The sequence below is a fragment of the Cyprinus carpio genome, chromosome A6, assembly GCF_018340385.1.
Source record: "Cyprinus carpio isolate SPL01 chromosome A6, ASM1834038v1, whole genome shotgun sequence".
Classification (NCBI taxonomy): Eukaryota; Metazoa; Chordata; class Actinopteri; order Cypriniformes; family Cyprinidae; genus Cyprinus; species Cyprinus carpio.
The window spans coordinates 2096144-2118025 of record NC_056577.1 but is presented as its reverse complement, the minus strand read 5'-3'; the positions used below and the strand labels follow the sequence as shown (position 1 = coordinate 2118025).

Here is a 21882-nt window from a genome sequence, read left to right as displayed (position 1 = left end):
GGATGATGATGTGTATTTATTTACGTTTTATCCTCCAGGAGCTCTTTGCCCTGAGCTTAAACCTTAATAAAATGTGTTTAGTTATCTCTTGTTTTTTCTGCAGGCATCTGCAGTTTCGCTAAAATGACCCGTGGGGGCTTGGTAAGAGGCACATGTTGCCACTGTAACTGGAAATTTGCCTGATTATCATGCGGGGTAACAAACAGTAAGGGCTTATCTGGAGAGAAGTGAAGTGCACTGAAAAGATTAATTAGGCTGAATGGTTTGGACGCTTTAATGAAGAGGCCTTGATGAGGCGACGTCGCTTGCGCTCCTTCACACAGGTGCACATCTCAGATGGGTCACGTGTAGCAAGGAAGTACTTTAAACTGTGCCGAAGTCACCCACGTAACACCTTTTGTGCTGCTATGTGACAGAGACCAAAGGAACTCACAGGCATCACCGCAGCAGGAAGAAACCTAATTAGGAAGAATAAAAAGAACGTTTATTTAAAAATAAAAAAAAAATGGCAAGTGATACTTTCACTTAAAAAGCTGTGGTCAGCCCCTGACATTCTCATTATGAGCTATTATTTTTGGTGTGTACGTTTAGCTTTGAAGAAAAATAGAGGGCACATTTCAGGATGAATGTATAATGAAATTACAGCCCTCAATTTTAAAATGCAGTTTTATACTGAGAAAAAGATGAGGAATAGAAGACTGAAACATGATTTATAGAACATACGCATGTATCGATGTATGTAGTCTCTGGTGTGACTTTGAACATGATTGGTTTGAATCATCTAGGCAAGTACAGGAATAAGAACTTCAGGCTACGTAAGCCAAATTTCATACATTGCTGCATTTAGAATATGTCATAGCAAATTCATAACACTGTGCAAGTAAGTACTATAGTGGATGTTAGTGAAAAAAAAAAAAATAATTATATGTTTAATTTTGACGTTTGAAGAAGCAAGATGCAAGGTTCTCACAGTCGCTAGATTTTTTGTGGAAATAATTTTTTCGTGGAAACAAAACTAGCAAACAAACAAAATCTGCAAGCAAACAAAAATCTGAATGGCAAGATATAAATTTGCTTATTGCAAGAAAGTCAGAAAGTGCTAAAATAGTCAGAATTGCAAGAAAAATCTGAATCTGAAAGAACTTTTAGTAAAAAAAAGTCTGAATTGTGAGACCACTCATTCATTCATTCATTCATTCATTCATTCATTCATTCATTCATTCATTCAGTCATTCATTCATTCATTCCATAGCAGAAACTGACTTTAATAATCTATATAAAGTCATAAAAAAGGCTAGGAAATATATATATAATATATATATATATATATATATATATATATATATATATATATATATATATATATATATATATATATATATATATATATATATATGTATGACTTTTGTTTTTATTTGTTTGTTTTATTTTTTAATTTTTTTTCTCTCTTCATTCTTTTGTCCAATAAAGGTGTACAAAAAAGGCCATGAATTCAATAAAAGGACATGCACAGACTATTAACACCTAGTAGCTAAAACTCTCTCTTTATCGTAATAATCAGTGGAGATATTTTTTCTTTTATGTGAAATTGACGGCCCCTGAAGGGAGATACATCATGAGATCAGTAGATGTGCTGTGGGTGTTATTGTTTGAACCGAAGCTCATGTGATTGACAGAGGGCTGTCATACTGTCCCATAGCATCCCTTTAGGCACATTATATTTTTAAAAGCCCTTGATTTATATCATCTCTCTGGTTGTGGTGTCTTTATAAAGCATTTGATGTTTGTGAGTACAGTATGTGCGTACGGGCGTTTGAACTCATTCCTGTAAACATGGCCCTCTGTATCAAAGCTCTCTAAATAAATGATGATAGATAATCTAGATATACAGAGTAAATGGAAAAGTGCCATCAGCATCACCTGTCTATCATGCATGCACACACACTTATGTACTCTCAAAGAGTGCCAGGCTACTTAATCCAGAGTAATATTCCCCCCCTTAATCACATTCATAAATTGGTAATGATATTCATGCACTTGTGATATATGGCAAATTATAATGTCAGTGTGTCTTAGCCGTGCCGCCGTCATTTGAATATGGGCTCTATTGCTTTAATAAATCATGGTGGGTGGGATATGGCAGTCATTATGTTGAATGACACTACAGAGTCGTGTAAAAAAAGTGCATTCAGCTCTCATATGCATCACGTTGTTAATCATAAGATGACTATTGGGGCCATCAGGATTCTTGAGTGCAGTAGAGGGAAGTGCATGGAAGAAGTAGTTTTTATTTTTTTGAATTTTAGGTAGAATTAAAAAAAAAAAAAAAAAAATTGTTTTATTCAGCAAGGATGCATTAAATTGATCAAAAGTGCAGTTTTTGTAAAAATGTAAAAGTATTTAGTTTTTCAAATATTTTGTTTTGTTCTGTTAATTGAAAAATCCTAAAAAAGTAATACTAAAAATAATAATAAAAAAGATAATGGTTTCCATAAATAAAATAAAATAAAATAAAATAAAATAAAATAAAATAAAATAAAATAAAATAAAATAAATTAAATCCATTTTCCCACATTGTTAGTAAGGAGAAATGTTTCTTGAGGAGCAAATCAGCATATTAGAATGATTTCTGAAGAGACACTGAAGACTGGAGTAATGATACTGAAAATTCAGCTTTACATCACACGAATAAATTACATTTTAACATATATTCAAATAGAAAAGAGTTATAATATAAACATTTTATTACAATATATAATGTTTTACTGTATTTTTCAGATGCAGAAATCAAATTTCCCTTGACATTTTGACATATAACAGGTCAATATACTGTCCTGTAAGTTGTAAAACTCAAAACTTTCTTGTTCATTTAAAAACAGCTATTACTGAAACCAAACTGTGCCACTTTATGACCTAATAGTGCGGTGAAAGCCCACCCTCTTTCGGAGCAGATCAATGCCTTCTAGACCAATAGCAGACCAATACTTCTACATCACTGCCTCTTTAGCCCCGCCCACTGATAAACGGTTGTGGTAGTAGGAGGAGAAGAAATACTAGAGAGATGCAAACACAGGATTACTCCATCAACAGAATCATACAGATGACATTACACAATAACAAGACACTGCAGAGTGTTGTGAAAAATAGTCTTTGAATTGCCTTTTTTGATTCTAAAAGCGTATCTATATCGGACGCAAGCGTAGAAGCAGTGCAAATGCTTGAATGTCAGAAATAGAGCGGGACATGAGTTTACTGTCAGGGATTTGCTGTGTAAATCCATGCCACATCCAGTGGAGACAGAATCGCTGATTATAATAACACACATTTGTGGATTGTTAGAGTCTTGATGCTAGAAATGTTTCAAAATCCACAAATGCACAGCGAGTGATCCATAAATGCATGCGATGATCTACAAATGTACAGGACGCGATCACAAATGAATGGCAGGGAAAGTTCTGTTTGTGACATAAACATGTTTGTGAATATGTTTTTTATTTGCAAATCTCATTTGAATTATTTGTGAATTTAATTAATGAAACTCTAAGATTTATTTGTGGATCTCATTTTATTTATTCTTTCTCATTCTAACAGACTGTTCTGCAGAGAGGCTCAAAAACCAGATAGAAAATAGCCTATTACTTCTAAATGATGGTGTTTTTTTTTTTTTTTTTTTAAATCACACTAACATTATAAGTGAACCTCAGAGAACATTGTAAAATAATAAAAAATGCAGTTCATGACCCTTTTAAAATTGAAAAATCTTATCAAACCTCAAATTTTGAATGGTATATTTGAATTTATATTTCGTCATATTTAATGAATTCATTTTTAGTTTTCCAGGGTGAAAAAAACAAATAAATAATAATAAAAACATTCAACAATTAATTACCTATGTTATTTATTTTTTAGTTTGTTTGTATGTTATTATTATTTATTTATTTATGTATTTATTTATTTATTTATTATTATTTTTCTGTTATTCCAATTCAAATTTCAATGGGTTGTGCCATTCAACACCCTTCAATTGACTGGAAGCCAGTTATTAAATTTTGAATTTCCCCTAACCCGACTGAACACAACAATATATGACCCAAATCGATGTTACAGGGTGACTATTAGAACCAAAGCAAAAGCGTGACAAGCAGAAACCTGTAGCTGAAACCTCACAAAGTACCTTTATTTTTGTGATTTGCTGCAAATTTGTTGCACTAAACAGGAAGTACAGAGGCTCCTTTTTCTACTTTCTCAAAGCTCTGAATATGTTCAGTTCAGCAGAACATGCTTTGTTTGAGGGAATGAAGGACAGATGACAGACAGCTTGTATTTTTACAGAACGGAAGCAGGCTTCCTTCTGGCTTTGATCACACATCTTGCTGTGAGAAGAGCTCTTGAATGCACACAGAAAGCTTGTTTCACGACTAAACACACCCTGTATGTGCCAGAGTAAGATTACAGTAAAAATATAAATTAATAATACAATTAAAGAGTGCACACCATACGCCAGTGCTCTAGAATGGGCTTTCCTTTCCGCTCGCTCACAATCACGCTGGCATTAAGCGACTTTGCCAACTGCTAAAGTGTGTTGTCCAGGTCAGCGTGACATTAATTAAAACACAGAGCGTGGGCGGCACCGATCTCAAGACACATAAATAAATAGACTAAGTGGTTAAGGAAACAGACTTTTTGACGCCTTGGCACTGCAAACATACCTTCAGATTTCATGATGCGAAGCATGCAGAGATGGAGATGAGATAAATAGCACGTGTAAGAAGACGAGAGTGCGCTCTCGAATGCATTCTGGGGTTAGAGACAGTGATGTATGCCCAGGCCTCTCATCAGCCCTGCCTCATTACTGGGCGGTCATTTTGGAAATCAACAGATAATTACAGTATAGATCATACACTGTTGGCATCGCCACAGTTTACTGAATTTTGCTGGGTCCATCGCTAAGGGATGGAGTGAGATGGGAAATGAAAAACGGCACTTTCCGCAGCAAATAAACCATTTCTTTAGTATTCATATCTCCAGAGGGCAAAAGAACTATAGCTTTCGGGTTGCTTGTTTCACGCTTTTTGCGTGACCTTGAATCTCATGCGATGCTTAGTGCGGTTTTCGTAATTTCCCATCTTGCCTTGTTCAGCATGCATGTAAATATATGAGCGCCTTTATTTGTTTTGTTTCTTTCAGGTCAGTATTTAGGTTTTAATTCATGGCTGTGCGGTAAGCAATATTTTAGCTTCTCTCACATTGTTTGTGAATTTCAATGAGGTTGCGTTGGCTCCACCAAAGCCTTTTTGATTGCTTTCCCTGCTTGAGTATCTCTGTAATATCATTTGAAATGTCACCACTCATATGTGTTTGTTTCATATGGGTCCATTCGTCTATTGCATGTAAAAAAAAAAAAAAAAAAAAAAAAAAAAAAAAAAACAGAAGAGAAAAGGCGGTGCATGTGCGCAAGAGAAAAGCAGATTACCTAACAAAGGGCAGACTGATTTGAAAGCAGGATATTTCGCTGAGATTCACAGCCGAGGTTTGTCAAACACAAATGCCGTATGCTTATAAAGGCAATTTCATTTACAAAGGAGATATAATCAGTCTGTATCATTTTGGACACAAAGCGTGAAGAAGAAAACATCTTCAGTTCTGCCTCAGCTTAAAAGCGCTGTGTAATTTGTCACCTTTTGAGTTGACTGAGTGTTTGGAAATCGAGAGCCCCCTAATTTTACACCCATGTGTAAAATATTAAGGATGGTGTCAAAGGTCAGAAATTCTCAGAAACTGTGTTTTTCTGCTGAGTCTATGAAAAGTGACAGTTTGATCATTTATCATTTAAAGGCCTCATGTGATAGTATAAGCACAGGATTTGTAATACTGGGCTGAATTGCAGGACCGATCAGGTTTTTGAAATAGCCAGCTACACGTGCTTTCTAGAGAAAATGAAAATGAAATAGGTTGCGTCTATCAAAAAGGCAGTCGGTTCCTTTAATTGAAAGATGAAACTGGAAAATCCAACATAGGCTAGTAGCTATTTTTTAAGAAAAATGATGGTTTAAACTGGTTATTTGATGGTTCAGGTTGGTCTATGGTGGTTAACATGTTAGTTGGTCATCCAGCTACTGACCAGCTTGCAACAGTTTATCTGTATTCAGTTTAGAGCAACTACTTTATAAAAAAAAAAAAAAATAATAATAATAATAATATTGTTTCTCATTCCAGCCATCTCATCACTCATTTCCCATCCTTGAGAAAGTTTTTTAACCAATTTCCTGAGTGGACTTGTAACCCCCCACCCCCCTTTTCTTGGCTTTTAAGGGAACGCTTACCCGTGCCCGCACCGAACTGAACCCCGACTATCTGGACCTTCGCTCTAGAGCCGAGCTGAACCCAGAGTACTGGACACCCTGCACTCCTCTAGTGAGTAACCCCTGTTCAGATTGTTGAGATGGCTGCTGCTGAAGCACCATTATGGAGCTGCACAAATACACTTTTCACCTGCTTGTTTGTATGTCTCCTCTGCTTATTGGTTTCTTTAGTGACCTCTCTAACGATGGTCTCTTCACCGCTACATCATTATAACTGAACTAATTTTACATAAACACACATACCTCCCTCCCATTGCTCTCATTACCTGAGTATATGCAGGGATTTTTGTCTTCTGGGTATCGGGACAGTTTACATGAAGCTTTACTTGCCACTGGGCCTAATGATGCTTGTTTTTCGGTTTTCCTTTTTTTTCAGAGCTGTTATTTAAGTGTTGTGCAGAAAGAAAATGCATATACAAGCTTGAAGTCTTAAAATGTCTGTTGTGGCTTTTCAGAAGCATATAGGGTCATTCCGTGTCAAATCAGCCAAATTTCAGAAACTTCTCCAGCTTAAATGATTGATTTTGCTAATATTTTTTTCTTGAGAAAGATAAACATGTATAGTGATGAAAGCTAAAATATTAAATGCCATGGATGAATATTTACTGAGTAATCCACTGATCACCTGAGATTCAGAGCCAAATTGCAGGGGGTTAAAATGACTTCAGAACGATGGCAGCATCATAATGTTACTTTTACACAGAGACTGGTAGGTCAATTAGTAAAATATGTTGACTTTAGCAATCTTTGTTGCATTACAGTATGTGTCAATGGTGACCATTCGAAATGGGGAAAGATCACTTCTCAAGTTTTTTCTCCAAAGTTTGCATGTCTGTAACTTATTAGAGATAGACATATTAGAGACATATTAAAGATATCTTAATGCCCCTTTAGACATTGAGTTTCTATATATTGAACTATATGTTCAGTTCCAAAGATATTGGAATTTCAATATGGCTCCAGGAGTAAATTGTTAAATTGTACACATCTTCAGTGGTCAAAAACCAAATGTGGGTCACTTTGCATAAATATGACAATTATTTTCTTTTAAAAAGGAATGTCTGAAGAACAAATATTGTCAAAACTGCATATACCTGAGTACAATAAGTATTGTTTTTCCGAATTTTGCAGGCCTATAACTCAAGAATTATTAAAGATATATGAATATGAGTTTAGATTTTAGTTCTTAATAAAATTATTTAAATAAAATTATTTTGGAATCTTCATTCTCAAGGCCCTACATTATTCAGTCCCAGAGAAATGGGGGTCTCATTGAGGCTCCATATTCAGGGTGTTGAATATTACCCATTTCCAGTGGTTGAAAACTAAATGCTGCTTACTTTGTATACAGCCGATACTTATTGTATATAAAGCAGAATGTCTGAAGAATAAGTAATGTTGAAACTAGAAATGCACTAAAAGTAACTAACTAATTAAATAAAAAGTAAACAAAGTAACATTATGATGCTGCCATCTTTCTGAAGTCATTTTTAACCCCCTGTAATTTGGCTCTGAATCACAGGTGGAAATTGCCTTTTTGACCACCCTCTACAATATAGTGGATTACTCAGTAAATATTAATCCTTGACATTTTATATTTTGGCAGACTCGAAAATTTGAATCGGGGAACTCTAGTTGAGTTGACACAGAATGATTCTATAATGCTCTGAAACTGCTAATCGGACAGTCACATCAGTCAATGGTTGTCAGTTATTGAAGCAATGTGTTATGTTTTGGACATTTTATCTGGAAATTAAAATGATAATGCTAATTAATATGTGCTTTGATCGGGGTCAGTGCGTTACTCCCTGTACATGCTTTCCTGACTTAGTTTGGGAACGTTCAGATGATATACGTCCACTCCTTGCCGACTGTTACCTTTTGTCCTGGCGGATTTAATACTCTCATCTGAAAAGTGTGTGCTCAGATGTAGTGAATAAAATCAAAAACATAAATCATCCACAACACCTCTCTTTTCATTCTACTGAGTGCTAAGACTTAACTTGGGCTCCATATGTGTACGTGCATTTGTATGTGGTTTAATGTGTGGGCGTGACGGAGACAGACAGAAAATAAGAGGGTGGTGAATGGAGAAGTACTATTTGCAGTGCAGAAGGCAAAAGAGGAAATTCAGAATTAAACCATGACTGTAAGACAAAAAAATAGGACTTGTTACTACCATAGGGACCTCAAGACTCTTGACATGCCCACTTTATAGTCATCAGCACCCCTTCAGCTCCATCCAAAGAGCATGTATGGACTGCATTGCATTCCTGATCAACATTTCACCATATTTTTGCTCTCTTCTTCCTTTTTTCCCCATGTCAGCTGCTTTCTACTACCAGCATGATTGCAGGGAATATGGATCCACTCTGTCTGTGATTGGAATATTCTCCTGGGCAGTCGATGAGATGATAGAAATGACCTGCATGTTTACAGATGTCACCATGCAAAATAGTAGCTTGGTGTGAACCCAATTACAGTGGTTTTTTTAATGGGACCATTCCTCATCAGTGGAGTCTGAATGGTCACTTTGCAGTATCATCTTGGGGTGAACTGTCCATTCACACTCATTGCTTTCTCATACGGAAATAAATAAAATTTTTATTAAAGTTATCATTACTTGCAAATGAAAAATCATTGACTGACAGTAGATGTAACATTTTGGAAATCAACAGTTCTGTTTCTGTGTCTAGAGTGAAGTACGGTCTATTTATCAGAGATGTTGTTGAGGATCTGATAATAAGAACCTACTGCTTTAGGAAAAGCCTGGTCTTGAAGGTCAGTGTTTCGAACGGGTGATGGCTAGTGTGTTAGGTGTCATGTCTGCTGGTTTTCAGGACCTCAGGTCGAAGAAGCTAAAGGAATAGTTAACAGTTAAAATGAAAATTCTGGCATCATCATAGTCAGTGAATAACAGCAATTTTTTGGTTACCAACATTCTTCAAAATATCATCTTTTGTAAATGTAAATTTTTTTGAATGAACTGTCCCTTTATGAAGAAAGAACTGACTACATTCTGATTCTTTCCACTGATCGGATGATGTTTTGAATATTGCATTTTTCTTTGCGAGTGGCCTGTTACAGATTGTTATTGGTGAAGTGAGGGCAGTCTGATCTAGACCACCACACTGAGGCTATTTTAGGGTTTACCTCCTATTTAAGGTAGTAATTTGGTTATAAATCTTACAGTAGGATTTCAGATGGGCGGGTTGCTGTGCAAGAAGTGAAGCTCGATTTGACCCCTGATGTGAACTATCCTGTCCAAGTCGAAGAACTTTATGGGGTCCAGCATTGCCGTTTCAAAGTAGGTCAGAACAAGTTGCTCAATTGTCGATAGGACTGCCAAATGGTCATGAGTTCGAAGTCATTAAAGTTTCTTACCATCCCTGGGGAATAGAAAAATAGCTGATCTTTTAAAGCAGGTTGAAGCAGAATAGAGGTCCAGCAGGTGGCAAAGAAAGTTTGGAAACCTGTAGTTGGTCAGCAGTGTGCTTCAAGGACTGTCATCATCTTCCCTCGGGAGAATTGGGGTCTGGTGGCCTCCCTTTTGTTCTTGAAGTTCTTTTGGTTATATGCACAGATGCACCGAGACACAGATAGGTAATTTTCTTCATGCACCAAATGTATTTCTTCCTTCGTAAGCCGGTTTGATAAATGGCTTTGTAAACCAGCCGGAATCATATTCTGTTGAATTGCTAATGGGATTAGAGCTGTATTATGAAAAAGGTTGTTTTTGGAGAACATATTGCTTGTTGTCTGGAGGTCAGCGTGAATGTGCAGTATATCTTGTACCTTCCTCTGTCGTCTCTCAAAGGTCAGCAGTGTGATTAACCTCAGGTCAATTACACCCAAGATGCTACACACAATCCGTTAGAATGCATTAGTTTGGGGATAAGTGCATGAGGCAACCAGTCTTACTGATCAGAGGTAATCCTTCAGTTCCAGCGGCAGCTCTGCTAATATGTTGTATATCTCGCCAACTGTCAGTTATTGCTCCCCTGAGCATTTAGAACAATATTACGACCGGTATTAGTTATTGAAATAAGACGTAATTAACACAAAACCAATTGAGTTCATTGTGGAGTTCATCCCTCTTTATTGCTCTGCAATCAGTTGCTGTTCTCACCTCAGGACCACAGTCAGAGGGGAAGAAGTCAAGCACAGTAAGTGAACAGTACACTTCAAAGTGTGTCAATAAATGGTCCTTCATGCCTTACACCGTCTTCGAAATAAGCCGGCTTCTCATTACAGAAAACATGGCTTGTGCATGTATATCTTCACTATCAATGGACAGATGGGATAGATTCATTGCTTTGCTGTTCAATAAGTGGCTGTCGCTGTGGAATGCGGAGAATTGTCATTGGGTATCTGCTGTGACGAGCCCCAGGTGCATGTACTCATGGTTCACAGGCAGAGAGGAATCATGGGATTGATTATGAAGTCATTCCAGGGTTGTGTGACCGTCATAGCTGCTTTTTTCCTCTGACATGTCCTGGAATATTCATGAAGTGTCTGAAGAGACCTGTCAGCAGGGAAGAGAAACATTTCTGAGCTTGTAGGGACATGCTTGAGAAGGAAAAATGGCAATGTTGAATTGCTTTTTCATGTATTTGCACGCATTATTGATTTATTGACCTTCTCTCAGGACAAGGTGGTTTGAAGACAGACTAGGGCCAATTTATTCATTCCGGTGAGAGGGAAATGAGCTTAGCTCTGCCGCGCTGACCGAACTGAATGATGACTTGCCCTACGGTAGGTGCTGATTAGCGAGAGTGAGCGCTCTCAACACTGTGACAGTGTCACTCATTAGATGATATGAGGTACATTGACTCTTATAGTCCTGCTAGGTAGTTCAGTAATGAGAAACTGAAAAACCTCAAAAGTTACAGACAGCGTTTTATTTCTTTTGAATCGAGGATGTAACCAAGGCTGGTGGAGCAAATGTAAAGCTTTACGAACGGATCATTGATTAAACTTCCAAAGTCGTCTTAAATGTCCATAACGGTGATGTTATGGCCCCGCTTCAGATGTTTTCCTCTCTAAAGTGGCTCTTAGAGGTTGGATGTGCTCCGAAGCTTCATGCCATACTTTGTGTACAAGAAAGATTGTGTCTAAGCGTTTTAGAAAGTTGGTCAATACTCTCAACATAGTGAAGGTGTATTTACTGTAAGACCTTTGTAAGGAAAGAGAGACCTCATGAATTATGCATGTGTATAGAGCTCCCATTTCTGTTCTGAGACATGGGATAGGAAATGGATCTCTTTCTTAAGTAAAGAGTAGGGATACTCCTGGGGCGAGGAACTCTACCTTTGCATTAGCGGGGTTGTCTGCATTGACTCTGATTGAGTGCTGGAAGCTTTATACAAATCCTTTTCCATGCTGGGATAGCTAGCAACTCAGTTATTTAAACATCTAATTGGCATGTTGTATTGTTTGGAATAAGAGCAGAATGAACTTTCTTCAGAATTTCTTCTTTTGTGAAAAGGCCCAGAAACACCAAGCTGACAATGTCAGGCTGTCGTTGAGTGCCTGTTGGCCTAGTTTTTGCGGTGTATTCCACACCGTTGTGAGTAGTCTGTTCCCTGTCATGGCTTTTCAGCCATTTGAAGATGGTGAATTAGTGGTGGAGCCTGTCAGTGGGTGGTCACTCTGATTGGCTGTTCAGCTCAGCGAACCATTGCACGAAAATAAAATTCTAAATGATAACAGCAAGCAAACAATGATGTTGAAAGAGGCACACACATAAGGCTTCTCATTGTAAATCTGTAGCTTTTCCAGTTTCCCTTTTTGAATGGTGAATACAGACTACTGCCACCTTCTGGTATGGAGAGTTGTTTCCTCTCACGCAGGTGCAGACCGTATGCTGTAGGCTGTAATGTGTAATGTAATGTAATGCTCTTTTGTAATATGGTAGTCTTGTTTGAATAATAACAATAATAATAAATAATTAATAATTCTTGTTTTGTCATTATTAAGTTGTAGCAGCTGTTTGTACAGCCTCCAACCTTGTTTTGGGCCATTTTCTTATTGTCTCCCTCTTTCTCTATTACGGTTTCATTGTTTGTTTCTCTCTTACTTTCTCACTTGTTCTCTTTCTGTCTCTCTCTCTCTTTGACTTGCCCTCACTCTGTGTTATTAAGAGCAAAGCTGGTGACTTGAGATAAGTGCTCACTCCTAGAGGCATCTGCAGGTGAAGGCACTCTTTTATTTGGGCAAGATGGATGGTTTGAATCATTTCCCTGAAAGTAGCAGTCAGCATTGCATCATTGCCACTCTTTAAAATACTTTTGTCTGATAAGAGCTGCTGCATTGGTGTAGAAGGCAGGGTCCAGTGTTTGTGCCCTTGTAGTACTTCAAAATGTCTTACTCACTTCATTTATCAGAGTCCTTATAGTTCAACAGCATAAAAAAAAAAAAAAAAAAAAAAAAAAAAAAAAAAATCTGGTCATCCCACTTCTACCAACGATTCTTTTTTTTTTCTTTTTTTTCAACTAGTAAAACTTTCAATACAGAAAATGTCTGTCTGAGAAGGCCGTATGCTTTAAGAATCAGTGTCAAGTTGATAAGAAAATGTAGAGGAAATGTTATTTTCTGCCCCAGTTTGGTGGATGTGAAGGACAAGACTTTTACTTGACAGTCTCAGTTGCTTAGTTGTTCCAGTAGAAGTTGTTTTTCCCGTTTTGTACATTCAATTGTCATGTGTTGCATGTTTCCTGGTCTTTGATGATGTCATAATGCATTGTTTACACAAACCTGCCAGCTCTTCACATTTGGTGTACCTCAGTCTTTCAGTAGCTGTCACGTCATGCTTATGCACATCACCCACAGTCTATTTTTACAGGGATGAGGAGACATATGCGGGTAGAACGAGTTGTACAAACAGCTTGTTGGATGGAGTTTCGCTGAATGGATGTTGGCAGAACCACGAGCGCTATAAGAAGCTAATAAAAGACAGACTCGCCGATACTTTGCGAGTATTGAAGTTTTTATAGAACTTACAGTTTCACATTGCCGTTTGTGAGTAAAATTAACCAGGCTATTGCTTTGTGGAATTTTTCAGTAGATTTAGCGCTGGCAAGCTCGATCGCATGTGTTGTTTCCAGAAATATGCCCAAGCGCTTGCGACACATAGGCCAAGCAATTGCATGCTTGTGCAAAATGTTTGTACAGTAAAGCCCTTTAATGTTTACAAAAGTTGATCAAGGGTTTAACCCTTTGTGAGTGGTATGGCTGTGTATTCATGTGTGATTTAGATGAGTGTGTGTTAAGGGCCCGATGGACCAGCTGTGGTATCTGGCTGTCAGTTTTATGCAGATGAAGAGTTCAGATAGTAATATCTAAATAATTAGCCTGTCCCATAGGAAAGTAAGTTTGTTCTACTTCAGGCAATCCTGTCTCTGGTCTCTGCTGTCTGCACGGCATCTGTCCTAATGGCACTGTTCCATTTATCTAAAAAAAAAGAGGGGCCATTTGTTATCTCACTCGATTATTAATCTAATAAATTGGCAATAGACACCCAAACACACATCCTGGAAAAAAATCAACAGATGTGTGTGTGTGTGGGTGTGTGTGTGTGTGTTTTTAAAGGTGAAGTTTGTTGTATGCAAACTAGTGGCTACAAAAAGAACTGCAAAAATGTATTCAAGCATGATTCAACAAAACTTGTCTGCAAATGGACAAAAAATAGTCATGTTCCAACTCACACCACAAAAAAAAAAAAAAAAAAGGAAATGTAGGATGAACTTTGATTTTATACATCAGGGATTGATTGCATCAAGTTATATCTTATCTCTGCCTATGACTGAAGACTTTCTAGCAACAGTCAGCATTATTGCTTTAACTAATCCAGTCAATCTGAGATGGTTGGCTTTGGTGCTGCTCTCGTCAGGGCCTGTATCGCCCAGTTGATGCTGATAATCTCTTATCAATAAGAGAGTTAACAGTGACTTATCACCCTGTGGTTTTCACCAGTATTTTCTGACATATTGCCACTATTTTAAATAAAGAGAACACCTCTGAGGCTCTAATGGTGGATTACAGAGCTTAAAACAGGCCAGAGACGTGAATGATCCACATTTGGCCTTTATACAGGCCGACCAGTCAATACCCCCTAACCTCAGAGATCTGCTGTTTTCATGCCAGCATGACCCATACAGTATATGAAGTTATTTAGACAAATAGTCCTTCAAAATGCCCCCTTTTTTCGCTCTCTTGGTCTGCCTTTCCTTTGCACACATACAAAGTTTTGGCCTTTTGAGATTTGGGGCACTGCTTTCCAAATTGACTTTTATCAAACTGTCTCAGGGAAGTAGGCTTTGTGGGTGGGCGCCAGTCTATTGTTCCCCTGCATGTAGTAAAGAATGAAAGAGGAGCTGTTCGATATATTTTCTGCTATCGTCAAAAACCCCTGCCAACCTAAGGGCAAGCTTATGTCTTTCACCCCTCCACAATCACATGTACACAAAGAAGTGAACCAAAAGTGAACCAAAGATGTTTTTTCATGATGAGAGGGCACCTGTTTTTTGGACTGACTTACTTGTTTGCTTGCTTGATAATTTCTTTTTTAGCTAGTTAGTTCGTTAGTGACATAATTGCCCCAATAATTTCCTCAAATTCTCTTTACAGTAATGCAGAACAGTATATATTTTTATGTATACATTTATACAGTATGGCATTATTGGTTGTATTATCTCTTACATATGGTTTATTTGATTTTAAAATTATATTACAGTAATTTATTGAGAATAATGTTTACAAACAAACTAAAATATTTAAACAAATGCAAAGGTTGTTAATGAGAATTTGAGGGTAATAATGGCTTGAATTTATTATTATTATTATGATTTTTTTAAAGTTCACTCACACACACACACACACACACACACACACACACACACACAGAGAGAGAGAGAGAGAGAGGGAGAGAGAGAGAGAGAGAGAGAGAGAGAGAGAGAGAGAGAGAGAGAGAGACATATGATATTGTTTTAAATCAGATTGTTTTGTACAGAATTAGATATTGTGGATTAGATGTCCTGACCCATTCATTCTACTAAGAGGGTCATAAAATGAGTTGGATCTATGAAAAACATACTGTGCTCCTTTAAACCGCTTGCATGTCTGCCTCAGTATTATAAACCTGGAGTGTTTAATCTCTTGTTTCATGTATAATCATCTTTACTAATATCTTCATATACTGTGTGCCGACCTCAAAGTAAACAGCTTTGCGGAATATTATGGAAGCCGTTGAGTAGACACAGGCTGAAAGTATGCTGAACATCTTTAAACTATATATTGTTCTTTGATGATCTTGAAAAAAAAATAAAATAAAAAAATAAGACTCTGCATAAGATGTTTCAATGCATTAGGATTGGCTCATTTGCAGAGGACACATGCAATGTTGTCAGATTTTCTCCAAAATGCTGCCTATTGCTGGGAGCAGCCTTTCTGCAGAGAATGTGCCTGTGAATGCCCAAAAAGTTGCTTAGGTTGGCAACTCACTTAGTTTTGCAACAAATCTGTCACAGAGACATTGTTGTCTAAAAAAAAAAAAAATCGAATCTCCTACGATCTTCTTATGGCTTACCTTATGAATCCTCCTGTCATGAGATCAACCTTGCCTGTCATCCAGAGACGCAGGAAGAGCTTCTGTTCTCTGACATGTTCATCTTCGCAGGGACAGCGTGATCAACCCTCTCTAATATGCGTCCGCAGGGATGAAATCTGGAAGTTCTAGACTGGACTAATTGGCTTGGAGGCAGATAAGCAGGGCAGCGCTGACAGCAGAGGTTTCTTATGCTCCTTTCATATTGAAGACACCGGACCCCAGCAGTTCCAGAACTGCTAGGCTATGATCTACCTACTGATTCAACTTGCCAATTAGTCTACCTAGTTTATATATATTCTACAGTAGGATAGCATCAGTGCTGAAAGTCCCCTAATAGACTGCCATTTTTGAAACACCTATACTTTTTACAATTCAAATCTTCATTTCTATCCTTCTCTCTTTGTCTTGCTTTTCTCTAATGAGTGTTTTCTGTATAATAGACTGAGATATGGGTTTTAGCTACTCTTTCCATAAATGAGTTATTTATACAACATGCTAAATACAAAGTACAAATACAAAGTATTTACAAAGTAGCTATACTGAAACTATTTAAGAAGCATTATCTCCTTAATTATGTAACAAATTGCAATTTGTATAATTTATGACTCTCAAAGACAGTGTCTGCTAAATGATGTTCATGTAAATAACTTGATTTACAACAAAGTAATAACCAGTATTTTTCGACTAAGATTTTATTTTGCTACATAAAAGAACATATGTAGAACAGTTTCATTGAAATAAGCTTTCCCTTTAAAAAGATTGTACAAAAATGAGTTTATTGCCGCAGATGTGTGTATAATACTATATTTTAATGTTTATAGTGTATACTACCATTCAGAAGTTTGGAACGGCAAATTGTTATTTCATTATTATTATTATTTTAAGTCAAGGATGCATAAAATAGATTAAAAGTGAGAGTAAACACGTTCATAATGTTAAAAAAAAATAAAAAATAGATGCTGTTCCTAAAAAATTTAGCACCATCTCTACAAAACAGTTAAGCAGCGCCACTGTCACATCGAGATGAATTTCAGCTTAATGTTGCGAGTGTCATGTTTTTAGGATGTCGGACCAGGATAAAAGCGTAAAGCATGTATCCTATTCCATCTCATTGCATTTTGTCAAGACATTTTGGAATGGATCTGACACCAAGTGCCGTCTCATTGAACCTCAGTGTCTCAGCAGGATTCTTAAAGAAAGTCATGGGAGAATTTACTACGATTCTAAATTCAGTGCAGCTGTCCGCTCCCATTGGCTCGGTCTTACGCGTTTCTGTAACGACTGTTTCATCTACATGTAACGTCAGAAGCCAGTTCACTCAAACACTTCCATCTGTGTCAAATTAGCATAGCAAAGCACGGCCACACAAAGCTAGCCAAACAGCGTGTGACAGTTCTAAGTATGTGCACACAGCATGGAATCAAGAGGTTACACACTGTCTTTGCTCCTTCTTTCACACAAGCTCTCTCTTTTTCTTTAATTTCTCTGTCTATAAATTCCACAGCATGCTTGACTACACTTTGCATAAGCATGTCATCGCTGGGTCAAGCAGAAGCTTTAATGTGGCCATAATGTTAATAATCTAGCGCAGAAGTTTTCAAATCTCTTAATTCCAAGGGCCCCAAATACTCACATTTCACTGCTGGTTATATATGCTCTATATAATCGTATATGTGACGAATAAAAATCTTGAATCTTGAAATATGATGACCACCTAAGCAAAATGCATGGTATTATGCATTACTGTATAACTGTTTTTTTATATTGTTACTGTACTGAAGCCAAAACAAATTATTCCATATTTCCCAGTAAACATCGACTGGTGTATTAACAGATGTTGATGTTAGTGATGCTTGTGACTAAGTGATGTTATATATATACAGTACCATTTAACCATTCCAAGTTTGCTGGCAATATTTATTATTATTATTATTATTATTATTATTTTTTTTTTTTTTTTTTTTTTTAACTTTTAAGCAAGAATCCAGTAGACTGACCAAAAGTAAATATATTGAATCTATTATGTGTGTGTGTGTATATATATATATATATAGATTATATATATATATATATATATATATATATATATGATATATATATATATATATATATATCAGGTAAATGCTTTTCTTTTAAACAGAAAATTTTTATAAAAAATAAATAAATAAAAAACATTTATATTTATTATATTATTCTTTTTTAACCACCATGTGTCTGAATAGTTTAAACTATCATTCATCAGTTAAAATGTAAATGTGGGTGGCGATATGTTAATGAGTTCATAAAAATGATTCTGGTCTATTTTTGCAGTTTCATTTTTTAATAAATTTTTTAATGCGTTTTGAAGGCTACAGTATGTTTCCATAGCAAGATTAAGAAAAACTTATTTCCTGTGACATGTCCCCTTTAAGAGTCTCGACAGAATGCGTGACTGCGATCCTCATTAGCACGTCTGAAAAGGTCACAACTAGCTCTTTATTTCTTTCTTTTTCTGACATAATATGCCAGTGTCCAAGTAAAACAGAGAAAATGAGATGCTGTTTACAATCTGTGGCATCATGGGATCTGTTCGTATCTAATAAGTGAGTCAAAAAAGAATAATTGCTGCCATTATTGTCTATTAAGTGTATTGTGGTTGGCAGTATGGTGCGTCTGAATGTTCCACCGTATGTAATGAGCTATAATCCTGCCTGGTGTGACTAAAAACGTCAACAGTAGGGCCCGCTCTATTGCAGGAGTTCTCACGCTAATCAAAGCCAAATATTAAGGGCGAGGAGATTAGTCAAGGTGCAGGGTGCTTTTTAAATAAATAAATAGTGGCAAGAGAACAGAAGAAGGAGAATATATGTGTTAGACGGCAAGAAACAGTACGAGAGAGAGGGTCTCGGGTGGTCAACCTCTGAAGACCCTGCACTCTTTGAAGGCCTCATTAGCTGGCGTTATCTGTGTATTGACACTAGCACGGGTACCTGAGGGGTTACTGTGTGCGGCTTGCGGCTCGCGTCTTGGCCCAGGCATACAAGGCTGTTCCGATGAAATAAGACTTTGAAGTTGATTTTCCATTTGAAGAACTATCCATCTGGGATTTTATTTATTTCCAATTTCTCTTTTTTTCTCCCCTTTTCTTTCTTGCTCCTCAAGGCTACAGGCTTCTATGTAGGTGGTGAAGAAGAAGATCGCTCTTTGTTTTCTATTTATTTTGATATGATCTCCAGCTGAAACAATCAGAACTGCTGTGTGTTTTGTTAATAATTAAAGCGACCAAATCAATCTTAGAAACCCCGAGCTAGACGTCGCTCTCGGAGAGAAGGAGATGAGAAAAGATGGAGCCGTAGGGGCGATGGTCTCGAAGGCCACGGCACTTTCGAATGGTTCAGTCTCACAATTGAGTCAGCCCTTCAATTAAACGGCAGGTTGCACTGCTCTGTCGCAGTATTGCATGCCAGAAGTCTCTTGCATTAAACAGTATTGATCCAAAAATATAACTTAGGTTTGGTTGTGTTCATTTCAGGACATTTTGTAACTCTTTTAATGTCACAAAGGAGTCAGAAACCTCATTTAGATGTAAGCACAGCAAAGAAAGCACATACATGTTTTATTAGTTCACGGAAAACGATTAACACCCACTTACGTATTGTTTTATGTTTTTTATGCCTTCAAGCTTTTTTTGCTGCTGTCTTTTTATAATTTCTCGCAACATCTGATTCTACATGAGGCGGAATTAACGAGAAGCGTATAAGTGTGTGTGCAAGAAGAACAAACTAATACGGCGGAGACGCAATCACATCATGTCTCTATAATCTCCAAACAGTAGGACTGGAATTTATACCTCTATTTTCTTCCCTGCATCCTTCTTTCTTTTATGTTTTCAGATAAACAGTTGACATGAATGAAAGTTGAGTAGATTCTATTTTTGAAAAGGTTTACCTTTATGCATTTGGCAGATGAATTGTGTACAGAGTTAATTAAATTGCGTACAAGCTTACTGATTTTATCAGCACATGCATTCCCTGGGATTCAAACCCGTGACTTTATTATTGCCAGCGCCATGCTACAGTACAAGCGTAATTAGTTTTGAATGTGTAGGACTCAAATCATATGAAATACAGTAATATTAGATGACACTTACCTTAAACATCCCATGAGATGCTTTGACACAGTTTTCTTTCATGCTGATGTATTTCCACTTAAAACAGAATGGGCTTGAATTTATTTTATATTATAGCCTTTGCATAGCCAATTTACCATACGCAATTACTAGAGATACAGTTCACATTTTAGAAGCCAGTTAATGTTTGGCAAATTAAATAATTAAGTGTTCGCACAAGTGAATGCACATAGACAAATCTTTGATTTTTATTTGCTATTAATGTCATTTTAAAGAAAAAAAAATATTATAGTGTTTATTAATATTTTGAAATATAATCATTATTATATAATTATAATTATAAGTATTATAATGATTATTATAATTAGATTTTTTTTAGTAATTTTATTATGTTTTTGACTTATAAATTTAATATTACTGTTTAATATTACTGTTAGCTTTCACCTAATTAAGGTTTAGCATTTCTGCTTTTTCAACTATGTAAAGGTTTTTTTTTCATTCCATTTTTAATTCATTTGGCATTGCATTCAAGGTACCTTTTTTAAATTGAAAATAATGTCTATAAGGTTAATATATTTTTGTTTTGGTTAACAATAATTACGCTGCTTGTTATTGCTAGCTGAAGTTGGGTTGTACAGTATGTTGGACAATCAAAGTCTATTTCATTAGGAAAAAAAAACAACAACATAAATATTTTTGGTCTGTTTTGCCAGATGAGTGTTTCAGAATATATTTTTTACAGAGCAATCCTTGAGAACAGCTCTTAAGAAGATAAGTTGGTTTGCTTTTTGGAGGTGCACTAGCATACAGACATCCTCAAAGCTAACAGACATGGACTAAAGGCCATAAAACTATAAGTTTGATTTCATATTATTTGGATGGTTGTGCAATCCTCGTCATGCTATTATTGTTGAATGGCCATACAGAAGTGAATATGGATTCTAATTTAAGACTGAAAACAAAGTTGGCTCTGAAAGAAAACGAACATTGAGATTTTGTAGCCAAGACAATCCAAGACAATGTGACTGTCGTACGGAAAGCTGTTGTTTTGGTTTACTCAAAACAATGACAGCAGGTTATTGTTGAGATATGCAAATTTGGTTTTCCTTTGTTCCATTTGGGAATGCCCTCTTTGAAGTCCTGGCAGCCCTGTGAAGTATGAGGAAACAGAGCCTTAATGGAATCCCCTCCTCTGTCTAACCTTGAACTTCCTGTGATGATCTGTCTGACCTGATTGTATCGTGATTAGATAAGGATTTAATCTGCCACACATATGCACGCGCCGTCAAACAATCAAGAGTCTTGCTCTTCTACAAACGCACACATCTGTCCTGCTTTCATCTGTTTCTTCGGCCCTCCATAATGCCAGGCTTTCTCTCGGCTCTCCTCACCCCTCCTTCCTCTTCTCGCTCTCCCTCAGTTTTACTCCAGACATGCTGGAAATACAATAACAACCCCGAGAGAGGCAGGAAGTAGTAGAGCCAGCAGGAGAGGAAATGGATGATAGAAGAATATAATCCATCTAGTGCACTTTAAACTTCAAACACACATGCACTCACTTGGATACACAAATACACAAAGCTGTATACACAAAGCAAAATCTCAAGAACATGACTATAGGTCATATTTCACCCCAAAATACAGTCAAATTAGAGAAGAAAAAGGAAAAATACAGTCAAATTAAATGATCATTATTTGTATTTCTTATTCAGTATTTTCTAAAAATGTTTCAAATGCACACACATTTTTTTAAAATCATTATTTTAATAATTTGTATTTCTTATACAGTAAAAAAGCTTAAAATA

General features: G+C 36.6%; 1 protein-coding gene across 3 annotated transcripts in view; it reads left to right on the top strand.

Annotated features, from left to right (window-relative positions):
• The window catches only part of LOC109077431 (protocadherin-9-like), a 245197-nt gene that overhangs the window by 47523 nt on the left and 175792 nt on the right, over positions 1 to 21882 (top strand). For 2 of the 3 annotated variants that reach the window (XM_042757496.1, XM_042757494.1), the window contains exon 3: positions 6313 to 6414. The exons of the other annotated variant lie outside the window; for it this stretch is intronic. In XM_042757496.1, coding sequence (XP_042613430.1) covers positions 6313 to 6414 — 102 coding nt within the window. The remainder of the gene's footprint in view (positions 1 to 6312; positions 6415 to 21882) is intronic. 3 annotated transcript variants of the gene reach the window in all.